The following is a 22,474-nucleotide window of genomic DNA, read 5'->3' as shown; positions in this document are numbered from 1 at the left end:
TGTCGTAGTGGTATTTGGAAGCAATCTTTTCCTGTTAGGGAAGTCGACGCGGATTTTGTATGGAAAAGTCGGCTTTACGCGGATTTTGGTTTGAAAAGTCGACTCGACTTAATATAAAATTCAAGTCGTTTTGGCCACTACAATCCTACCAGACAATGAGCATATTCACCTAAATTAGCGTGCTCATGAATCAGACCGTACTCAATTTTGTCAAGATTCTCATGATACCTCTTGTCTGTTCGGTTAAATCTCTAAATTCAAATTTTAATCCAAATTTCTGAATAGCATAGCTAATTCCCATAAATCCACCACCCCCAAACCCTACGAAATTTATTGAAAATATCACGCTTTTTATGATGATAAAAAACATTTAAGAAATGAAAAAAAAAAATCCTGCAAAAAATTAAAAATGTTAAAGGCATATGTATAACTTATCACCTATAATGCAATTTTTTTTAGGTTTTTAGGGCTATGAGCATAAATATGGGACGTAAATGGAAAACAAAAAAAAAAATCGATAAAAAAATACTGAAAGTATTAAAATAAATGTAAAACTGGGTCCCTTTAAATAAAATAACTCAAAGTAATTGTTTTTAATGTAAATTATAAATGATGGATATACAACAATTATTATTATTACATTTTATTGGTATTCAAAAGTAGATGAAAAATGGAAATCAACCCATAAAAGTATTTTGTAAAGTAATATTTGCATAAATTTCTTCTTTTTTATTTATTGCTATTTTAATTTAATGGATACTTTAAGTATCTACAATGTAATTGCAAAGCAGGCACCTGGCACAGGCAAAAACTGTACAATTTTCTTGGTAATTTGTATGGTTTTGTTCTTACAAAACACAGACAAAACCTTTCAATTTTCAATTTCTTTGTAATTTGTAAGGTTTTTTTCTTACAAAACGCAGTCAAAAACCGTACAATTTCTTGATAATTTGTATGGTTTTTCTTACTTAACCATATAAATTATCAAAAATTGTACGGTTTTTATTGGTTTTTTACTTTCAAAACCATACAAATTTCCATAAAATTGAACGGTTTTGTTAATGTTTTACTTACAAAACCATACAAATTATCATTAAATTGTATGGTTTTTGCCTATGACAGATGAATGTTTTGCAAATCAGATCAACATTTACAATTTAAGCCACAAAAACAAACAAAAAAGACGAGAAAAAAAGTAAATAAAAAGATATTATCATTTGCTGTGATTATTTTTAGTTCCTAGCCATTATTTTACTAGTTTTTTTGATAAAAACAATTAAATTTATTCAATGCAGCATCTCATTAGTCAACTTTTTTGGTTCTCTTCATGAATTTATTTTCGATGACAAAAAATGGAAAAAAAAATTGAAAATTTTAGCTTTAAATCTTTAAAACTCGATGATAAATTGTTAATGTGGAGTATAAAAAGAATTATATTTTTAGCATATTAAGTGCAAAAAAAATTTCTGACGGTGAAAACTGTTTTGTTTTCCGCAAAAGGTATTTATTTACTACAGCAGAAACATTGATATTAATAAAAGTAAAACAAATATTTAATTGGACAAAAAAAAAGGATTTAATGCCTTGTATTTCCTCAATTTATTTTATTATTTTATTATAATATCTTAAATAAATTTATTTCTTTTTATATTTTCAGATACTTTAGTTTAATGCTCATAATGGTTCTACTTTCATTCACTGAGTGTGTTCACTGCTACAATGACTTTTTAAGTTCATTGATAGCTTGATCTTTTATATTCTTTAATGTACATGTAAATGGAAATAATGCTTTACAGAACATATTATTCATTCAAGTAATTACATATGTCAAATTAGTGTCAGTATTAAAATCCAGAGCTGGTAATTGATGGTTCTGTACATATGCAGTTCTATTCTTACATAGGGGTCTATTCAAGGAGTGTGAGGGTCCTCCCCTCCTCAATAATTTTCTGGCTACCGTCCCCATTGCTATAAGAAATTTGTTGTAGATTTACTAGAATATTTCTAGTATTCCAACGGACAAAAAACATGCTCATGACTAAACTTACAAAATTGAGCATGTTCCATTATATTAATTCAGAGCACGCTCATCTATGTAGATGAGTATTCTCATCCCGAGGAGATAAAACTAAACATCAACTGGACATTAACTTAAAATCAACTAATTATAACGTATTTTTGTCCTCTTGGGCTTTGTCTGGTAGGAGTGACATCACGCAAACATTTTATGCTTTATAGAACTTTGAAAATCCATGTAAATTGTGAATTTTATATTATTTACAGATATTTTAAGAAAATTGTTCAATCTTATTGTCTATTGAGTAGAAAATACATAAATTATGCTTGTTCCTGAGCGACAAAATGCGACGATCCGCGTTTTTCGCTATTAAATTGGATCAAAATCAGCCGTCACGGTATCGTCATGGCAACTTCGCGTCTTACCGTCAATACGACTACACAGCGTTTCCTTAGTAAACATATTGTGCTGTTCTGGGTAATTAAAAACTGACTCACTCACTGTATCGTAAACATAACAAATAATGGTTGCATCTAGTTGATGTCATATTATTGACTGTATATTTAGTGTTAATTAAGTTGCATTATCAATTTCAATCGTTAATTATAAAGTTATAACTTGGTCGTATTTCTCCTTCTGTTCATTTAAAAAGATCCCTGAACATGAAAATAATCCAAATCAATAATATCATGACATATCATCTGTACAAATAAATTGATTTTTAAGAGCTCTATGAATAATTTATATTTATGTATGAGTCACTATTCGTTCTATAGCTTGCATGGTGAAATTATGTGTATGATGTCACTAATTAGTAATATTTCACTATTGACCCAAACAGGCAATGAACATTCTTTCCAGAACTTGCTTTACTGCAATATACTAGTTAAGCATGCGACCATGCCTATTGCGACTCTGCTCTTTGCCTGCTAGGGTGATTTTCAGTATTCATGTTGATCACATTCCTTTTTGACCCCTATCAATCACCAACTCTGTGTAGTCAAACAAAGCTGTTAATGGCAATTTAATGTTTTTAGTGCAAATAATAAGATTTTTCTCTGTATTATCGTCTCTCAATGTCATTTAAAATGAACACTTGAACATAAGTCACACACATATTGGTCATTTTATGTAAATAAAAAATTAATTTGATTCTCCATTTGGCTTATGAGATTACTTAAAATTAGCAAAAATATAATCAAAAAATTCGGCAGTATGTGAACAGTGCTGTATGAAAAAATATAATAAAATTAATTTGTTTAGTATGTACTACTAATTTTAATTGATTTTATATCGATAACAGCTATTTGATTATTGGTATGCTAAATAGCTTCGCTGTGAATGGCAATAAGACGGAATAGTTGAATGCAAATTGGGCGAGAAAGATGAGGAAAAGGAAAACATCTAAAATGAGACAAAATATTTAAATACAGTTAGTCAGAAAATCACGTATGAAACCATGAATGTATTATAATGAGTTTTTGGAATGCATCAATGCTGAAACTCTTATATCTCAATACTTACGTATTGCCACTCGTTCCCATGGCTCTGTCATGTACAGTTCTGTCACCATAAGATATCGAAAGAACCTGAATTGAAGAAGAATCATTAAAAACATTGATTTTTATGCAAAATATGATTTTTTGGATACATTTATTAATTTTAATATCTTACCAATAATTGATGAATTTAAGAACGCTGTTGAGAATACTCTTAATCATTTTGTTTGTTCAAAATCGTCCTATTTATTGAGTTATTCTATTAATTAACTTATTTTCTGGAAAATTATTTTTTGACGGTATAAAAATTTTTTTGTTAATCGAAAGTTCAGAGTTGTTCCACAAGTCGCTCGGAAACATATATATTTGTTTTCAAGTATTTACAGTATAATTGCATCGATCTTAATGCTACTTACTTCATTAAATCTATCTTTTCAATCCATACAATCTGAACTATGGAAAATTATGATCGTTTGTAAATTTGCAACAATGATATGATTGCCAACTCTGTTTTTTCAGTTGGGATGCGAAAATTTAAAATATAAAAAACCGTTATGAAGATGCGAAAAGTTTGAGAATCTCTGGATTCATCGATTATAACAATTCTTTTACAACACTAAACTACCAACCTTAATAATACATTTTGTAAATCATTTTACACAACTTAAGAATCATGGCTGTAATCGAGTATTGTAGATCAACTGATAAATCGTGCGTGAGTATTTTAAAATGATTAAAATTGCATGACATGATAAATGGCGCGAGTAAATATTATCTTCCAAATTAATTATCAATGTTCAGCTTATCGCAGTTAACTTTCGTTGTACTTGCTTGTTTTTTAATAAGCCATTTAGTACTATATGTTCATTAAAGCAATCAACAACTTGTTAATTATCGCGATTTTTGTAAAATACATGAAATAATGAGAAACATAATTTTGTGTTTATTAGTCTTAAAAGCATTGATTTCTCAAGCTCACATCATAGCAATCGAGAATGGTAAAATATCAGGTGTAGAATACGACAAATATTTTGCATATAAAGGAATTAAATATGCAACAGCAAGTAGATTTTCACTTCCAAAGCCAATTGCCAGTAAATGGTGTGGAATTAAAGACTTTAGAGATTTTAAACAATCATGTGCACAGTATGATCATTTGACTTATGAATTTTATGGAGTAGAAGATTGTCTATTCCTTAATGTGTTTGTACCGAAAAAAGTGTTAGAAACTGAGGAACTAGCACCGGTAATTTTTTACATCCACGGAGGTAATTGAATAACCGATAAGCCATACAGTTGATTACAAATTGAGTAATTAATACTTATCTATTGTACAGGTGCATTTATGTTCGGCGGCGGTTCGGATTATCTACCTGATCATATTATGGATAATGAAAAAATGATTCTAGTCACAATAAATTATCGTCTGGGCATCCTTGGATTCTTAAGTACAGAAGATGAAGTTCTTCCAGGAAATTTAGGCATGAAAGATCAAGTTGAAGCTCTCAAATGGGTGCAGCGAAATATCAAAGCATTCAATGGTGATCCAAATAAAGTTACAATTTCTGGATTTTCTGCAGGAGGTGCAAGTGTTCAATTGCATTACTTAAGTCCTCTATCCAAAGGATTATTCAAGAATGGAATATCTCATTCTGGCAATGCTTTAGATCCATGGGTGTTTATGGAAAATGCTAGAAGTAAAGCACATAAAGTTGCTGAGTATATGGATTGCCCTTATGATGATCATCAGAAAATGCTGGAATGCCTGAAACAAAAGCCTACAAAAGAACTAGTCGTGACATTGAAGAATTTCCAACCATTCCTTTATAATCCATTCTCACCTCTCGGTCTTATTGTAGAACCAGCACATGACTCAGCATTTATATCTGAACATCCACGAACGTTATTAAAAAGTGGGAAATTCAATAACAGTCCATGGTTACTTGCACAAGCGAAGGATGAAGGATTATATCCAGGTGCTGAATTATATTCAAAGGAAGAATTTTTGGAAGAAATTGATCAAAATTTTGATGAAATTGCTCCGTATATTCTGCATTTCAACGAAGAAACCGATGACAAGCAAAAACTCCTTAAAGCATCAAGAATGATAAGAAAGTTTTATATGGGAGATAAGAAAATAAGCAGAGAAAATTTCGAATTATTTGAGAACGTAAGTATTTGTAAATACTTGACAGCTTGTTTACTAATTATTTGATATCTTAATCAGATGCTCTCAGATCGTCTATTCAAGTTCGGTGCATATGAAGCAATTCAACTACAGTCAAAATATTCGCCGTCGTTCTTTTATCATTTTGTTTACAAGAGCGTATTTAGTGTTGGAGAAATTATGGGAAATACAACAGATTATCTAGGTAAGTTGTTAGCTTTCTATTGGAATAATCCTTTGACTACATCTCATATCAATTTACAGGAATTTCACATGGCGAAGACATTTTCCTGATATTCACCAATCACTTTAGACCTCTCGACTACACAGACGATGAGAAGAAGATGGCACAGAACTTACTAAACATGTATTATGAATTTTCTGTCAATAACTTGCCAAAATTTGATATTCAAGTAATCCATCCATCACTGCCCGATGCCATACAGTATTTAGAAATATCATCAAATCAGAAATATGCAATGAAATTAGGAACTGAGAAATTTGGAAATGTCAAGTTCTGGAAAGACATTGAGAAGGTACTACACTCAAATGAGAGAATTATTGATGAATTATAGATTTTGTAATCATAGATTTAATATTTAATATAAATAAAGGCTGGTTCTTATGTTTCGTACATTGAAAGTAATCGGTCTTTGGATGTGGAATGTCTTATGTCCGACGCTTTTCGAACGTGTAGGAATCTGCACCTGTGTCGCTCGGATTCTGTTGATCTAATAGAAATGTATGATTTCTATTAATGTTTTCCGAGCGGGATTCGACTTACTGCGTCTAGCCAAGTATTTAAACAAGCGTGTCGGAGCCGTCTGGATGTGTGTCGCTCGAGAAAATGGATAACAGCAAGTCGTAAGTTAACCGAAGCCTGCTTTCAGCAAGTGAAAATAAAATCATTGACACTAAGGCTAATTTAGGTGTTCTTGTGTTTGTTTAGATAGCCACAATTTCCTATATCAAACCTGTTACACAGTAGCAAGTTTAGAAGCATAATTCGAGCAATATTGCTCTAAAATCACATCATATCTCTCAATACTTGGTATATGTATAATGATAAGAATAAAGATTAAAAAATTATCTTCAATTGAAGTTACTATTTATACATATCTCAAAAATTCCCTTAGTTCATAACATACTCTCGTGAAATCCACATCAAACTAGTTCTTTTGTTGACTGAGAAATTACAGTTAATTGATTATGAAGTTTGCATTATTATTTTTAATTGTTTTAAAATCCTTGAGCTGTGAAGCACACATCACAGAAATAGAAAACGGAAAAATTGCAGGCATAGAGTATGACAAGTATTTTGCGTACAGAGGAATTAAATATGCAACAGCAGAGAGATTCTCGTTATCAGAACCCTTTAAGGCAAAGTGGAATGGCATCAAAGAATTTAAAGATTATAATGAGTCATGTGCACAGTATGACCATTTGAACTATGAGTTTATTGGGTCAGAAGATTGTTTGTTTTTGAATGTATTTGTCCCGAAGAAAGTACTGGAATCAAAGGAACCAGCTCCAGTGATTTTCTATATACATGGAGGTGCATTTATGTTCGGAGGAAGTGCTTACTATTTTCCAGAACACATCATGGATTACGAAAAAATGATTCTGGTCACTATTAATTATCGTCTTGGCATCCTTGGATTCTTAAGCACAGAAGATGAAGTTCTTCCAGGAAATTTAGGCATGAAAGATCAAGTGGAAGCTCTCAAATGGGTACAGCGAAATATCAAAGCATTTAACGGTGATCCAGACAAGGTCACTCTCGTTGGATACTCAGCAGGAGGTGCAAGTGTTCAAATGCATTACATGAGTCCATTGTCCAAAGGATTATTCAAGAATGGAATCTCTCATTCAGGCAATGCACTAAATCCATGGGTGTTTATGGAAAATGCTAGAAGTAAAGCACATAAAGTTGCTGAATATATGGATTGCCCTTATGATGATCATCAGAAAATGTTGGAATGTCTAAAACAAAAGCCTACAGAGGAACTAGTCGTGACATTGAAGAATTTCCAACCATTCCTTTATAATCCATTCTCACCTCTCGGTCTTGTTGTTGAGCCAGCACATGAATCAGCATTTATATCTGAACACCCAAGAACTTTATTGGAAAATGGAAAATTTTCTCATCGTCCATGGTTATTTACACAAGTTAAAGATGAAGGCTTATATCCAGGTGCTGAATTTTACTCTAAACCAGAATATCTAGATGAAATTGACAAGAACTGGGAAGCTATAGCTCCATATATTTTGCATTACAATGATGAAACTGATAACAAAGATAAACTCGCTAAGGCATCCAGCATGATAAGAGAATTTTATATAGGAGATGGAAAAATATGCCGTAATAATTTCAAAGCATTCATCAATGTATGAAGTCTATTTATAAACAAATGAATTGTTTCATAACTTGTTATTATTCTTTCTTATCAGATTATTACTGATCGTCTATTCAAGTTCAATGGCTTTGAGGCAATTCAACTACAGTCAAAATTCTCGCCTTCATTCTTTTATCATTTTGTTTACAAAAGTTTGAGCGGGTTGGGTGAAGCTTTGGGTAAAACAACTGACGATATAGGCAAGTATTGTTGACATATTCATCATATCAGTGTCTATTTATACATTTTATTGAGTGTAGGAATTTCACACGGCGAGGATTTGCTGCTTATATTCACCCACGACTTGAGAACGATTGAGTATTCAGATGATGAGAAGAGAATGGCTCAGAATTTAATCAATCTGTATTATGAGTTCTCAATCAATAACCTTCCTAAATTTGGCACGCAAGTCATTCATCCATCACTTCCTGATGAGATTCAGTACTTAGAAATATCATCAAATGAAAAGTATGCCATGAAACTAGTGACCGAGAAGTTTGGGAATGTCAAGTTTTGGAGACAAATCGAAAAGATTCTACATTCGGATGAGAGAATTATCGATGAATTGTAAAGTCTATGACTGTGGGGACTGTTGATATATGATGACTGTGTTGGAATGATCTGCACATATTAAGAATTATGATTTTTAAAATTGATATGAAATTTAACGTACTTTTTAATTTTAAAAATTTTTATGTTCCTTAGTTTCACCTCCTTTGAACTTTTGAAGTAGAATAGATAAACAAAATTGAAACAAATTCTTAAAATTTACACAAAATTTAGGTAATTACAACTGAAAATAAAGATAGAGTAATAAAGGATCACTTTGTTTTGCTTAAATTGATCGATATCAAGAGTTTGGAACTGATTTAACCACTATTTTATCAATTTTGGTAATATTTTGATGATTTTTGATCAGTTTTACGTTTTTGATTGAATTTTCAATCATTTTCATTTGAATACAGCACATAATTGGAGATAATCGAATTCAGGAGCTGTGCGACACTATAAGCTCATCTCTACCCATCTGCTCAAAGGTAAGAACTTCTTTATCTCAGTCTCTAATAGACATCATTTCTGAATAATCCCTTAGTTGACAGATTAAAAATAAATAAGTAAATAGGACAGCAGCCTTGACCTTTGATAACGTCTCATTTCATTATCAATGATTTTATTCTGTAACTCTCTTTCATTTGTAACTTAATCTTCAAAGTGTTCACATCAAAAGTATCAGTAATCATAATAATAATAAAGTCATGGTGCTGCTTGAGATGAAATTTGGTGTTTTATTGTTTTGCACAATCATGATGTTTGCCAAATTTCAACCATCATTATACTTAAACATTCATGTCGTAAAAATTGAAAGCGGTCCAATAATCGGTGAAGAAAACTTGAATCATTTTGCATTTAAAGGAATCCCATATGCTGAGGCAAATAGATTTTCACCAGCACGACCTTTTTCCAAACGATGGCATAGAATTTTAAGTTTCAATAAATTTGGTAATGCTTGTGCTCAATACGATCATTTTACTTATGGATTTCATGGTGATGAAGATTGCTTAAATTTGAACGTTTATGTACCAAAAAGTGTAATTGATTCCGATGAGCTGTTGCCTGTAATTGTTTTCATTCATGGTGGTAAGTGATATTCATCCTATGTAATTGAATCCTTAATCCAGTCAATAATTTTTAAGGTGCATTTATGTTCGGTGGAAGTGAATTTTATGGACAGGATGTTTTTATGAAGGAACAGAACATGATCGTTGTTACAATTAATTATCGACTTGGCATTCTTGGGTTTTTAAGTACAGAAGATGAAGTGCTACCTGGGAATTTGGGATTAAAGGATCAAGTTGAAGCTTTAAAGTGGATTCAACGAAATATTGGAGCATTTAAAGGTGACCGAAGTAATGTAACAATTGCTGGATTCTCAGCTGGTGGTGCAAGTGTCCAGCTGCATTACTTCAGTCCTTTATCTAATGAACTATTTAAGAACGGAATCTCCCACTCCGGAGTAGCTTTAAATCCATGGGTGATGGCTGAAAATGCACGAGAAAAAGCATTCCTTGTTGGAAACTATGTTGGATGTAAATATTCTTCAAAATCCAAATCCGATAGTAAGAAGCTATTAAGATGTCTCAAAAAAGTTCCTGTGGCTGAATTAGTCATAGCCGCAAAACTCTTTCAACCATTTCTCTACAACCCTTTTTCGCCATTTGGTGTTGTGGTCGAAGATGATTATGCTAATGCTTTCTTAACTGACCATCCTCAAAAGATATTACAAGACCGTAAATTTAAGCCACGTCCTTGGATAACATCCGTCACAAGAGATGAGGGTTTATATCCAGCAGCTGAATTCTACACTAACAAAACATTGAGACAATTTGATGAAAAATGGAAGGATTTAGCACCCTTCTTATTAGACTTTAATTCAACAACCTACGACAACCAGAAGAAGATGGAATGGTCAAATGCCATAAAAAAGTTTTATTTTGGTGATGAAAAGATTAATGTTGAGAATTTTGGTAGCATGACAAAGGTATGTTAATGTTTTTTGATGGACTATACCATAATTAATGAATTTTAATTTACAGCTCATGACAGATAGACTCTTTAAGAATGGATTTAACAATGCTGTAGCTTTACAGTCATCTTATTCCAAGACTTATTGTTACTATTTTGAATATGAAACTAAGGTAATTAATTATGGATTTAAGATTCCTTAAAATGTCATCAAATTGTGAATTTACAGCAGCATGCTCCAGACGGATTAAGGAATACAACAGATTTCTTAGGTATAGCTCATGGTGACGATGTCTTCCTTATCTACAACAATCGTAAATTGAGAGAATATACATCCGATGAAAAGATAATTGGTCAACACTTTATAGAAATGTACAAACTGTTTAATGAGCAGAACACTGCAAAATATGCTGGAAAACAAATTGAGGCAAGTGATGGCAATACTGTACAATGTATGAACATCCAATCTCCATCAGACTATTCTATGAAAGTACTTGATAAAAGTTTTGGAGAGGTTGAGTTTTGGAAATCTCTTAACATACCAGAATGAGTCAGTTAATAGCAATTTTGCACTTCAATCATTAAGCCAGGTAATGAAGAGGGAATTAGAAAAGGTAACTCAATAATACTCAGCATAATAGAATAAATGGTAATAAATTTACTACCTGAACATAGGCAATAACCAATTTATAATCAAGAGAATGTAAAAATCAGACTGTGGAAATCTGAGTGTCGAAATCCTTTGACACCGAATGTCGAAGGGAGTCGAAATTTCAAATTAATTTTGACCGTTATAAAAATCGAAGTAGAACTCTGTAAATTTTCGACTTGAACTGTCACATGAAGCTTAATTTGTTGTTACTTAACCTAAACATTATTCAAAGTTTAAGAAATAATGAATTTCGTAATAATTTTTGGGACTTTTTAATAGTAAAAAGTTTTATAACGGTCATTCTAAATTCAAAAATAAACGGTCATTTATATTTTTGAAAATAAAAATAACGGTCAAATTCGACATTTCCACAGTCTGGTAAAAATTTCTCATAACGAACTTTTAAAATTCAAATTTTTAAAACTGAAACAAAAAGTGAAAAAATAAAATAAAAAAAAAAATTAGTCTGTGATAGAAAATTGAATTAAGCAGTTTAGTCTCAATGGCTCATTTAAACTTATTTGGCGAGTACATTGCTCCGTTAATTCTGCAGCATTTATCAGTCAATGATATGTTAAAATGCACAGAAGTTTCAAAAAATTGGAACTCAATTATTGGATCATTAAAGGATATGTCAAAAGTATGGCTGAAATCTTGCGAACCAATTGATGATATAGAATTCTTGATGAGCAGCACCAGAAGATACTCAAATTTCAAAATTCAACACGGACCTTTTAAAAAGCTCATTCCATTTTTTGAAAAACATAAATGGAAAAATGTGATAATGCGGAACGAAACAGACATCGATTATAAGGATCTTGTAGAAATTCTGAGTACATTAGCTCCGACAATTGAGACATTGGATTTATGGGATATTGGAACAAAAGATATTAACGTCGATATGATACATATAAATTTTCCAAAACTGAAAGAACTAGAATTAAATTTAACCACTCGAACTGTCCTGTCGTTATTCCTTGGATCCAATCCAAATCTCAAAAAGGCAACGTTGAAACGCGAAGGAAGTCATTTCCAAAATGTTTCTGAACAAATTTTGGAACCGACAAATTTAATACATGAGTTTATTCTTCGTCATCAACTTGACATATTGAATATGATACATTGCGAGTGGTCATTCGCGACAGACTTGACAGAAGGATTAAATCCTAAATTTAAAGCTATTACACTTACAACGACTTCACCAGATTGTAATTTAGCTACAAAATTGAACCTTTTGAAATTTGTTAGAATTCAATCTGTCCGGGAATTTACAGATGAAGTTATTGATGGTACAACGTTCTTGACTCTCTATTTTCATTGATATTATCTATTGGAGTTCATTGTCATCAAATCAAAATGTTTTTATTAGCTTTAAGGGATTTCTAAGTTGTTGACTTATTTCGGATTTATTTTATTTTTGAGATAAATTCACAAATTTTATAGAGCATCAATTTAAGCTTTGACGGATTTCAAAGAGTTGTGGCTCTTTAAATTCCACAAAGGATTGTTTACAATAGGTCATTGACATTTAAACTCTTCTAATAAATTTATTTTATTTGAATGTAATTGAATAAGGTTTTTTACGCCTGCTTATAAAGTTTAGGTACCTTATAAGAAGGCTTTTTCCTTAGAAAAGAAGAAGTGATCTGGTGAATCCTCACTTGTTAAGCTATCATTTGAAAGAAACGTAAAGTTAAAAACCAAAAAAGTATAAATTGAGATGTAAACAAATTGATTTCGAACAAAATTTCGAAAATTCGAAAACAACAACCTTAATTCGAAGACTAAAATCGTGCCATCCTTCGAAATTTACTCGAAATCAAAGCAATAACATCAATAACAATCAACATCTAATAAAATATAATAGACTTAAATAAATGACTTTATGATTCTGTTTGTTACTTTTGGACTCCAATAAAAATGATTTTTTATCAATTTTCTTTAAGTCTGCAATTTTTTATTAAGTTTTAGTAGTTTGTGTACTTTATCCGAACAGACAAGAAATTCTAGAGCGAAAACATGTATTTCAATTAATACGGTTAATTAGTTGATAACTTGAAGAAATAATACCAATATACTTAATTAAGTAAGCAAATATCAATTGATATCAGGGGCCGTTCACTTATTACGTTACGCAAAAAAACGAATTTCTTTTTTTATTCAAATTTCGGGTGCTAAAAACCGTAAAAATTCGTGCAAAACCGTACAAAATTAACTGTCAATTTTTCTATTCATGGACAATGTTCTATTATACTCAATTGATCTGTACGGCCAGCGAAGTAAGTAAGTATCCTAACGAGCATTTTCATTTAGATGAGTATCCTCATTGTCTGTTAGAATTTAAGTCAATTTTAAAGTATTTTGCTAATGAAATTTGAAAATTTGTATCAAGATATCATCATGCAGCATAATTAAGGCTTTCAGTATAGTATTTGAATAGCAGAATAATTCTCATCAAATTAAATAGGTAAAACATGATTTTAATAAATGTTATAGTACAATTAAATAAATGAGCGTAGACACGAGCCTTCCTTTACACCTTATTCTTATTTCCTTGCCGTATCGTGCAAAGAAGACTCATGCAAGTGTAAAAGACCAATAATAATAACAATGATGTTATAAATCAAATGTAAATTACGCTTTTCAATGAGAATTTTATAGCATTTAACATGCAATCTTTCGAACTTCCTCCGTTTTATAAGTCGGAAAATTTCCACCAAAACTTTTTTTTCACCAATCGTGCTGGGGATGCTTAAATGAGAATTTAATGTTATGATTTTTCGTTTTGGACGAGCTTCGATGTTCTCAAAGGTAGCATTTAATGAGCTTTTCATCAATAAAATCATATTAAAAATTCCGTACGCGTGCACGGATCTTGAACAAAATATTATTTATGCTACTTACCGGATGTGGCAAAATAAGCGATGATATAAATGCTACAGATGATTTCTTAAATAGATTTTTGATGAAGGCATGAATGGATGGAATACTAAGAATAACTATTGATGAATATTTTTAGCTTTAGGATATAAATATTGCTTAATAACGGAACAGTGGATGTTTTGAATCTTAAAAAATTTAATTTAATTTTTCCAGCTATCTAGCATCAACAAATATCATCAATGGATTTTTCTCTTCCTCTTCTCGAAAACGTTTTTCAATATTTTATAAGTTTATTCATGCTTTAAATGAACTTCATCCTGTTCTTTCAACTTCTTAATAGCTTTTGTTAATGCTTAAATTTTGGATTTTAAATCGTCTAGGATCTTTGGATAGCAATTTGTATAATGATTATTTGCATGGATATTACATACATTTTGGGTATTAAATGTTAGATTGTAGGATTTAAGAAGTCTGTAATTTAATTGTAGATGTGCATTTAGAATTTTTGAAAGAAAGAACAGGTTTAAAGCAGGATTTAAACGTTTATAGAAGTACCTAACCACCTCTCTTCTTGTTTTACCTTTTACATCTGCTGAGTGCTGTCGTCTACAATCGTACTTTATTAATTTCTGTCTGTTAATATCGTCCCTTGTCCCTAATCGTTATCCCGTGCTGGCAATAAGCGTGCTCTCGAGAACAGAGTAAATTAAAAGCAAGATACGACTTTGCTCATCTAGTATATTTAAGGTGAGCAAGCTCTCGAAAGCATACGCTTAGCTTGTCAGAGTGATTAGAGTATTCGTCAGTCTAGATCGTTATTTTTCGGTTCCTGTCGTTTTTTGTCGGCATTCGTCGTTATTTGTCGATTTCTTCTAAGGATATATATGTGCAGTGTAGTGTGTCAAACAAGTCCAAGAATTTCAGTATTACGGTGACTTTCGAGTCTGATCATGAATAGTAATAGTAATAATAGTAATAAGAATTAAGTGTGAAAACACTCAATCGATGGAATGTTGACGTTTTTGGCTCTACCTAGTTAGAAATAGCATCGACGAATGCTTGAATTAGTATCGACCGAGGGGCGCAATTGAGTCTCGAGAACTTCAAATTTGTTCTTTTTTGTTGCATTTCTATTATTTTATTAGGATGTATTTAAGTAATCTTTGTTGTGAACTGAAATACCATTTTGGTAAATAAACATATCTATCGATCCAGATTGAATAAAGTTAATCTTTCCAAAATAACTCATTTTTGTATTTTTCACGTCAAAGTAAATTATGTTTTCTTACTTAGTTGTAGCAAAACAGCAATATTTGTAGAGAAGCTTGAAGTTACTATCCTTGTAGTTTCAAGTTAGTTGGCTGACAATACACTTTTGTTTATCAAGTCTTCATAATTAAACCCGAGAAGGTCAAAGCCAGCATTATTCAGCTTTGATTATCAAGAATTGTTTTCATTTCGGTAGCCAAGAAAACAAAATTAACAAAATATCCTCACAAACAGCAACAACTGATTAAAAACAATGCTTTATTGCCAACTTTCAACTTTTTGACCTTGCAAGGTCCTTCCGCAACCTTGAGCTGTCTTAAGAAGTTAATGAATTGACATTAGTTAAGGCTAAATCTCATTAAAAACATTCTTAACATTGATGTAGGCGGCATCCTTTATTAAAAAACATTAAGGGTCAGCCAAAAAAAGTTCTCTTTCTGCTTTGTGACAATAATGAGAAAAATAATTAACATAAAAAAAAGTTTTTCATTATCAGAACCTATTTACAGATATATTTCATTCACACGCGTACACAATCTCAGTTATAAATAGCAGACTTGCGTCATTTCATTTCGAAAAAATTCGAAATTAGTTCGAAAATATTCGAAATTGATTACGAAAATTTAAAAAATATTTTACCGTTGATATAAATGTAAACAACGAAAAATATTTTTTAAAAATTATCAGTTCTTTTCATGAAATTAAATGAAGTTAAGACTCAAATGATCATTGATATCATTGCTCATTTGAAAGAAAACAGTTACATGCATCAGAATTTGAATAAATATTGATTTTTTGTTTGTAACGTATTTTTTGATTTTATTAATTTTCAACGGTCATTTATTTTTTAAAAATATAGTTTTCATCCCCGTTTTTTCATTCAAATAATAACGATCAATATTTGAAATGACGCTAGTCTGATAAATAGAGTTGTCAATTATTTGGGTTTTTACTATTTGTACAAATACCAAATACCCAAATATCGAGACCCCCAAATATTGTACAAATACCAAATATTTTCGAAAGTATGGATATGGTCCTAAAAACATCTGAATTTTCAAAAAATTGCCTCTATATTCACGCTTAGTGTATAATTAGTAATAGCAATCAACTTAGAAGTAATGAAATTAATTGTTTTCCAAAGAATAATAATAAAAAAATAACTAAAATATTAACTTATTTTCAGTCATATGATTAGGAAATTTCGACTTAAAACATTCTATGCAGAGAAGGTTCGTTCAACACTTCTTAACGTAGCTTGATTGGACTTCAATGAAATATACCGCACCTCTAACTTCTCAGTCCTGTTTTTAGTATTTTTGAATGACTTAATGTATTGTTCTATGTCTATTCATGAATACAGCCATTCTAATAATAAGGACATGAAGTGCGATTTTCTATCTCTTCGTCCTGACTTTCAAAACCACAATATGAGTTAAATTTATGTATTTATTAGATATTTAATCAAAACAATGCTCAAAAATTCTAAAAAATTACATAAATTTTTTAAAAAAAATTTTATATTTGAAGATTTTCATGAAAAATTTTATACTTGCTTTGCATTTAACTCTTATATTGGTAGATACAAATTATTTGGTTTGAAATTACAAATTATTTGGTGACCCAAATAGTTTCAAATTGGACCAAATACCCAAATATTGGTATTTGTAATTGACAACCCTAGTTATAAAGGACATAATAAATTAATTTTAAGGATATTAATGTCTCATAATAGACCATATAAAATGGAAATTTGTAATTAGCCTCTTTGTTGTTATGGATATGACATTTATTTATTACATTCCATGCTTGAGGCTTCACTTGATAATTGTTTAGGAAATGCGCACATTTAGTATGTGGATGAAAAATTAGATTTTTTGACTTTTTAAGAGGATTCATCACTGGATTTTATGCACTTGAGTTGTGACTGATTCAATTCCCCACAGTACTGCTGATAAAATCATCGCAATAAAATCAAAACTCATTTTTTCTATAAGCTTCCAATGCACTTGCATTTTATTTTATTAAATGATGATCAAGCTATTGAAAGACGAAATAATGGAAGCAATGTGACACTTTTTTCTTATCAGTAATTTCATTTATTCAGTTTATTGAAATAATAAAGAGCTGTAGAGTTTTGAAGAGTATATCTTTATCTAAGTAGTTTGAAGCATCTTCAAAAATGTGATGAAAATCTATAAAATGATGCTTACAAAGAAGTTTTGATATGTCTTCATACATATAAAGTAACTGTTATTTGACCATAAGAAGGAAAACTTCCTTAATAGCTTGTTTTGCAAGGTGTGGGGTCATGAATGTTGACGTTGAATTTGAACTCCCAGGTTCGAATCTCACCATCAGCCAATTGATTTTTCTAGAGTAATTTCAATCATTATAATTGAGCATCAGCTCAATTTCACGAGTATACTCATGAGAATGCACTTCGTCTGTTCAAGTCTGCTTCTAAAGTGACAGAAATAAAGAATTGAATTAGGCAACATTAGGTGTAAGAACCGGGTCCTTAAATGATGTATGACAAAAAGATATGAGGACTGTAAATTCGCCATCGAAGGCTTTTACTGGAACCTGAATGTATTGTTGCTTTCTGAATAAAAGAAACGAGAGCTAAAATGAGATTTAAATAGGGCCTTAAATTGACTGTCACACAATCCCGAACGGCACAATTTATCAATGCCCAGTTAATTGGTTATCTTATGGTGTCCAAGAAACAATTTTCATGTTTTTTAGTCAGTCACTCCGACTACAATTTCCGCTGTAATGCCATGTAGCCGCCATGATATTAAACATTCATGAAAACCTTGTGCCAATCGGGAACTGAGCAACAAACTGAACTATAGTCTTCGCTCAGATGTATGAAGACATATACTTGTTTGACTTAGACTTCAATAAAAGGATGAATATTAATATCATTATAAAATATGAATAAAAACAGTTTGAAGAAAGTCTCAAACAAAATTAAAATTCAATAAGGAACGAAACTTTGTCGTACTTGACTGTAATAATTTTTGCATCTAACTTATGAAACTGAATGCAGCAAGAAAGCAAGCAATAAAAATATTTTCCCTGACAGATGATCAGATCAGTAAACAATAAAAGAGTAAAAAATTGAAAAAGTTTCATTTTTTATTGAGTTTATTGTAGTTTCGGAAGAATTAACAAGGCAATCAGGCATAGACATACAATACTCAAAAGTTTTAATTCCCAGTAAATTATTTTCTGTTCACATGTTATGAATTGATATTGAAATATTGTATATAATAAAAGGTTCAAATTTCAGGCTTAATTGAGCATCAAAAATTGATTTCATTTTTGGTTGTTTTATGAACACAAAATATATGTTAAAGTGCTGAAAGCATTTTGTGTAGCATTTCGTAATAAATTTTTAGAGTCGAGAATGTGAAAATCTTGTTTATTTAAGGGAAAAGGTATGAGGGGATGATTGTAAGTGACGTCCAGAGAGGAGTCCAGCTCAAAAATGATTGCGAATCTCTAAAAATATTGGATTTAGATGAATTATTAGTGACTGTGGCAAAATGAAGTGTAACGTCTTAAAAAGCAGCGACTGTACACGACTTAACATAGTTTAATTGATTTAAATTTCAAAAAACCGTTAAAATTAATTCTCTAATTTCTGTATCTGTCGTTCAGCTACAAGTGACTAAGGATCTCAAATGATTCCTTACTTCCATGTCATTACATGCCATTTACGAATTAACCCCAATCAAACTTTATATTTACATGTTTATGCTTGAAATCCGATCAATTTAGACCTTTTCCTCTCAAATTATTCCTCCTAGGATGAAAATATGTAAATTCTATACACAAAACTATTGTTGTTGCTACAAAAGATCAACATTCCAATTTTATATCAAGTTTCTCTGTTATTAAGTTACTTCCGGATGGGCAACATAACACAAAAAAAAAAAGATTCAGATACTTTGTAATTAAAATGTTTAAATTAAAGATTTTATTAAATTCCCCATTTGGAATTCCATTTTTGCTATCTTTTCTCTTTTCTGTTACAACCTATATCCAGCACTGCAGGATATAACAATAATAACAGAGATATGTACAGCATTGTAATTGCTATCGACACTTGCACATATTTGAAGTTCATTCAGCATAGAGTCTATGGATTATTTTTGTATTTACATTGTTTTTTGCACGTTCCATAAATTATTTTTGGCATTGGTATTGGAACAGTCAATGACTGTAATTCAAAAAGGTTTGAATGTGCTCATAATTTTGAGAATGACAAGTAGACAAAGACGTCTGGAATGTGGGCGCATTTCTATAAATGCTGTTTCTGTTTGATAAATTCGTGGACCATTGTTATCGACTAAGTTGTATGCAAATAAGAGTTGTGGAAGCTCCAATAATTAAGGCTGTTATTTGCGACTTTATAGATGGCAAGGCATCGAATGCAAGGTTGATGAACTCACAAAATGAAGCTGTCGATAGAGTTGCATTGATATTAAGAATTGACAAGCGGTAATTGGCGATAGAGCAAGCTTCATAGATGTAAGGTCATGGATCGCACCAGGTATCTGTAATCCTCATTTACAATAATGTTAATTCCTATTAAAAAAATACAGTTTGTTAATTGCTAGTTAGGTCGTTCGTTTAACAAGCATTTACGTTTATTTCCATTGTTGATTCTAAGACAGCATGTACATGCCGAATAGCACAAGTCGGTCAATCGATCAAAAATCCGGTTTAAAGCGGCCGTTACTCTGATTTGGTACAGAATTTGACTTGAATCCTGCATTATGCCAGAGTCATCTGGTGTTGGATTTTAGATCAATTACCTGATTTGTGCTACTCGGGAAAATGCTGACAGGATTATTCTTAGCCTTTAGCAGCATAGCAAATAGATTGAAATAATTAAATTCTCATTTTGTCCGAACGATCAACACAAACTCGACAGGGCAAAAATACATTAGAACTATTCATCAATTGGACATCAACTGGACATCAACTTGTTGTAACGTAGTTTTGTCAATTCGGGAAATAAAGCATGGCAAATCAAAGCCGTCTCAGTGTGACATCCAAATGGTGGCTGCCAAGCGGCTGTAAAAGCACTGTAGATTAGACTTCTTCATTTGTATTGCTCGGACCATACATATATTTGAAAAACAGGATTAACAAAGAATTTCACAGCTTTTTCTCTTAAAAAAGCTGAATTACATTCTTTTATGTACCATTATTGTGCACCATATTGCAGGAAAATAAATTTATTTGTCTATAAAAGAATACGGAACTGTTCCTTTATCCATTTTAAAAACAAAATAAAAACCATCATGAGATTCATAAATTTGGATTTGATATGGAAGGAAAAGAGCATTATTGTGTACATACTGGTATGTATGTATGGTTTGAGTATGTTAAGGGTTACTGGGGCAAGGACATAAAATGTAAATACTTTTTTTATTTATTTTATAACGACGTTTCCATATTTACGCATTTTATTCTATTGTAATACTTACATTTTACTGAAGAAAGTACAATTTTATGGAAGTATTGTAAGCAATTCCGTTCTTAGTTTTCATTTCTTAGTTTACAATTTTCTGAAGCGTCCAATTTCGAGTGGAAATTGCAAACTAGTTTTTTATCTGATGATGCTTTTGAGTATTTTACGAATATTTCAAGCAGTAAAATGTGAAATTTCTTACGATTCCAATCTTTCGCTTCGTTTAATGCAGTGTTGTGCCAACTGTGTGCCACGACACGTTAGTGACCATGTCGAATCTTAACAACAAAATAGTTCAATGTTAGCCAGGCGTTTTTTTCGCGGCACACCTTTAGGTTCGACTGAAACCGCACACTGCATGAGGTTCTTGACATTTCCAGATATTTTAGGGTGTGCCATAGCAAACAGGTTGCCCATCACTGCACTTGTGTGTCGTAAAACAAGCTTAAGTGTGCCGCGGCTCAAAAAAGTTTGGACAGCACTGAAAAGTTCAAATATTTTATTCAGAAAATGAAGAATCCTTAATAGTTTTTGTTTAAATATTCAGACTGTAAGTTTAAGCACGCAGAATTTTGGTTTAAAATCTAGAGCTTCTTAATTGTTTGAAAACTTTAGTTTCTTCATCAACAAACAAATTGGAAGAAGCATAAATGCTTTTGATGTTCTCGTTTACTTTGAAAACTAAAGTTTAAAACAGGTTCATGTTACAGGGATAACTGATAGATTATTATAAACTTCTCTAACTAATTCATCCCAAATGAACATTTAACGCCAAAGTTTTGAGATTTTTGGTAAAATTCAGGAAAGTTAGATGTCTTAAACAATCCACTTGATACATATAATATAAAGTTGCTCTGGTTTATGCACATATCATATCATATGCCAACACTTTTCAAGCTGTGCACGTCTGAGATCATGCTGGATATCATACTGTTCATTATCCATCTTGAGGTGTTTCTTGAATATGTAATTTCTAATGATATCTCAGTTCAAGCTTTGATAGTTTTGAAGAATTCAAATTTATTTATAGCTCCAACAGATCAACACAACTTGTTTGCTAGAGCGCTGCTATGCTGCCATAATAATTATATGACGAGAAGTTGCTGAGAACTCCAATGTGGAGGCGTCTCTACTGGAGTCCGGACTCCAAAACTCCGGACTTTTAGGACTTTCGGAGTGCGGACTCCAAAGTCCTGCCAACTCTGATTTGGACTTATTCGATTAGCCAAGAATTCAATGTTTCTGCTGCTAATCCTTCAAATTCGAGCTTTCTACGATGTCTAGTTGCTAAGTTTCTAGATACACACCTACTCAGTGACCAGATACAGCGGAAAAGCCCTTGAATCCGACTAGAATTTCTCTGGAATCAAACCCGTGTCGTCAGGATCGGTTGGCCAACACTCAAACCACTACGCCATTGCTACTTTTTGCTGCCTCAGCCAACCAACTCATCAAAGTAAAATTACAATCATTAGATTTTCCCACAAATATTCTAAAGCTTAAAGTAACAAAAATGTAAATTTGTTTAAATCAGATAATATTTTGACACAGGTTTAAAAATTTACAAATATCCATTC

At 31.4% G+C, this 22,474-nt stretch overlaps 3 protein-coding genes across 4 annotated transcripts; all 3 read left to right on the top strand.

Moving 5' to 3' along the window:
- The first annotated feature begins 4,391 nt into the window (after nt 1-4,391).
- LOC139085896 (venom carboxylesterase-6-like) lies at nt 4,392-6,325 on the top strand. Its single transcript, XM_070634088.1, has 4 exons — nt 4,392-4,784; nt 4,854-5,686; nt 5,744-5,888; nt 5,948-6,325. The coding sequence occupies exons 1-4, from the start codon at nt 4,439-4,441 to the stop codon at nt 6,256-6,258; spliced, it is 1,635 nt and encodes a 544-aa protein (XP_070490189.1). The 5' UTR covers nt 4,392-4,438; the 3' UTR covers nt 6,259-6,325.
- A 511-nt stretch (nt 6,326-6,836) lies between these two features.
- On the top strand, nt 6,837-8,900 carry LOC139086058 (venom carboxylesterase-6-like). Its single transcript, XM_070634359.1, has 3 exons — nt 6,837-8,071; nt 8,135-8,279; nt 8,340-8,900. The coding sequence occupies exons 1-3, from the start codon at nt 6,893-6,895 to the stop codon at nt 8,648-8,650; spliced, it is 1,635 nt and encodes a 544-aa protein (XP_070490460.1). The 5' UTR covers nt 6,837-6,892; the 3' UTR covers nt 8,651-8,900.
- Nucleotides 8,901-9,290: 390 nt separating this feature from the next.
- LOC139086500 (esterase 6-like) lies at nt 9,291-11,288 on the top strand. 2 transcript variants are annotated; one of them, XM_070634972.1, is made up of 4 exons: nt 9,291-9,717; nt 9,774-10,618; nt 10,674-10,775; nt 10,835-11,288. In XM_070634972.1, the coding sequence occupies exons 1-4, from the start codon at nt 9,336-9,338 to the stop codon at nt 11,150-11,152; spliced, it is 1,647 nt and encodes a 548-aa protein (XP_070491073.1). In that variant the 5' UTR covers nt 9,291-9,335; the 3' UTR covers nt 11,153-11,288. The 2 variants fall into 2 exon arrangements, with proteins under 2 accessions (XP_070491073.1, XP_070491066.1); XM_070634965.1 differs by having other exon boundaries at nt 10,832-11,288.
- The last annotated feature ends 11,186 nt before the right edge of the window (nt 11,289-22,474 follow it).

This window comes from Chironomus tepperi, unplaced genomic scaffold (genome assembly GCF_022539635.2).
Source record: "Chironomus tepperi strain 1889 unplaced genomic scaffold, CSIRO-AGI_Ctep_v1 contig_9, whole genome shotgun sequence".
NCBI classification, from domain to species: domain Eukaryota; kingdom Metazoa; phylum Arthropoda; class Insecta; order Diptera; family Chironomidae; genus Chironomus; species Chironomus tepperi.
Note: the sequence above shows the minus strand (reverse complement) of the source record. Positions and strands in the feature narration are given on the sequence as shown.